The sequence below is a fragment of the Pteropus vampyrus genome, unplaced genomic scaffold (assembly GCF_000151845.1).
Source record: "Pteropus vampyrus isolate Shadow unplaced genomic scaffold, Pvam_2.0 Scaffold759, whole genome shotgun sequence".
NCBI lineage: Eukaryota > Metazoa > Chordata > Mammalia > Chiroptera > Pteropodidae > Pteropus > Pteropus vampyrus.
In genome coordinates this window covers 54,032-56,309 of record NW_011889540.1, presented here as the reverse complement: position 1 = coordinate 56,309, position 2,278 = coordinate 54,032, and the positions used below count along the sequence as shown (strand labels likewise).

The window sequence follows — 2,278 nt, the reverse complement described above, 5'->3', positions numbered from 1 at the left end:
AACTCTCATCTATCTTAATATATCAAATTGGAGTTCTGAAAAAGGCTCCACCCAACCAGCAATTGTGAGAGTCAAAAACTTTTAGTCACTGGCTCTCAGTGATTAGGTTTTATAGATTTTCCCCTACGGTGCAAGAGGGCATCAGATAATACTATTGTGAAAAAATGTTTCTTGACTTGCTTAATATAAAGCAAAATATAGAACATTCAAAATAAAACACATGATATAAATGTCACTACCGCAGTTACCACAATAATTCCTGTTGTCATTAAAGTTTATTGATAAAATTGTTGAGAAATTTGCATGCTTGATCAGTGCTTAAGAAGAGTAGATGGTGCTGAGTGGAGGTGGATGGAGATAGTACTATGAGAACCGAATAAGCGAGGTCTACATATGTGGCACCTATTTAGTCACTTCCTTTATATAACACAATACATAATACTCTGTGTAGACACTGAGAAAGCTAAAGGAATGCACAGACTCCCTGCTCATCCATCAAGTGCAGTAGGTTTAGCCGATCTTAATTTCACAAAGTAAATTGAAGTCTTGGGTGTTGTGGGCTACAGCTTCCTTGAAGAACCTTAGGGAGAGTCAGGCACCACTTAGAGTTCCATCTCTCAACTCAACCTTTAGAACAATGGGTCTTTGTGGTTTAGTAAGTCCTTGAGAATTTATTTCCAGAGGGATCTGCAAATGTTAAATAAGCACATTAGAACTGAACACTGAAGCTCCATCAACAAAAAAAGCAAAGTAAACAAGATACATTAAGGATAATAGTACTTTATAAGCATATAAAAATTACTTTTAGCATATATATTTTTGCTTCTTTAAACTGATTCAATAAGCTGTGTCAAGACTGAATAGTGAAATCATGCATCCATATATATATATATATTCAACAAAATATCAATACAGCACCTATTGTATTCAAGGCCAGAGGTGAAATCAAATTAGTTGTTGGTTTGAACTTTAAGGTAAAAAGATGAATTTTAAAATTTAAACCAGATTCTTAGGTATTATGGTAAACTATATGAAAAGCCACACAGAGTTGATTTTGTGAAGCTTCGTGCCCGTTTTCTAACATCTCCTGGCTCCCAAGTGTAGTGTAAATGGTGAACTTCTGAAAATCTATATAGTGTTTGGACTAATATTTTAGCTCTATTTTCATGCAGTCAATCATTCAGTATTTGGAGGAGCCACCAACAGAATAACTTTATAATCTAGTTGAGAAAAGAGCAAGCTAATTATCATGGAGGGTGAGAAGTGCCAACCATGAATGACTGGGAACTTGTAGGGAGTGTATCCCTGACCCCAGGTGTGCCAGAGGCTCTGTCTCTTGGGGCTGAGTCCTCCATTTGTACACATTTACAGGATAGTTACACAGTTGCCCAAAGCCATAAATAAGATAAAAAGTATTTCTATCACCCTCCTCTTCCCCAAGAAAGCCCACTTAAGGGGAAGAACTGAGTATTAAATGCACGGATCCTAGAGAGAAGCTTTATTATAGGGCCGTGCTTGACATGAATCAGTGTCGACTATTTCTTCAGAGGAGTGACGTTTCTGTTAATGTAAAACCTCCCCATTTTATAATTTAAAATGGCAAGTATATATTTCCCCTGTACACAGACTGATGCACATACAAAATGCATATCACAAATGTTATTTGTTAAAATTTTCAAATTAAATTGTTTAAAATTTATATCCATGAGTTCTAAATCAACTGAAAATCACTAAGAGTTTCCTCCATGACTGCAATGCACCATTGGGAATTTATGGGGAAAAATGAGGTGCAAAATGAGTTAAAGACATTCAGAGGTAAAAAGAAAACAGAGAATCAGACTGGATGTTTTAATGACAAAGTATTAGTTTAGGGGGTATAACCGATGATACCAGCCTGCAGTAAGTGATAACAGAGCTGAGGAGAAAATGTGCTTTGGAATAGATGAGGAAGGTGCCTGGAAGGACTTGGGATTTAACTAGCACTTGAACGATGAGAACAGAATGGGGAGGAGAGCAAGAAGAACATCATAGAGCTCTTACTCAGATGCACAAGGAGCCCACCTTGAGTGCAGCAGAAATCCCAGAGGTGAGGTCAAGTAGCCAGGGTGGCCCTGGACTGTGGGAGCCCCTCACATCTGGCAGAAATGCTTTAATCAGAGATTCTCAGCCTTGGCTGCACATGAGAATCAACGGGGGCGCATTGAAAGTCACGCAGGATGAACGATTTTAGAATCTGAGAGGACTTAGGCATCAGGATTTTTTTTAAGCTCCCCACTGA

At 38.0% G+C, this 2,278-nt stretch overlaps 1 protein-coding gene across 1 annotated transcript in view; it reads right to left on the bottom strand.

Moving 5' to 3' along the window:
• Window positions 1-556: 556 nt before the first annotated feature.
• The window catches only part of LOC105309521 (cytochrome P450 3A12-like), a 35,291-nt gene continuing 33,569 nt past the window's right edge, over window positions 557-2,278 (bottom strand). Inside the window, 1 exon segment of the mRNA XM_011385716.2 lies at window positions 557-687. Within this exon segment, the coding sequence (XP_011384018.1) occupies window positions 592-687 (96 nt within the window). The 3' untranslated portion in view covers window positions 557-591.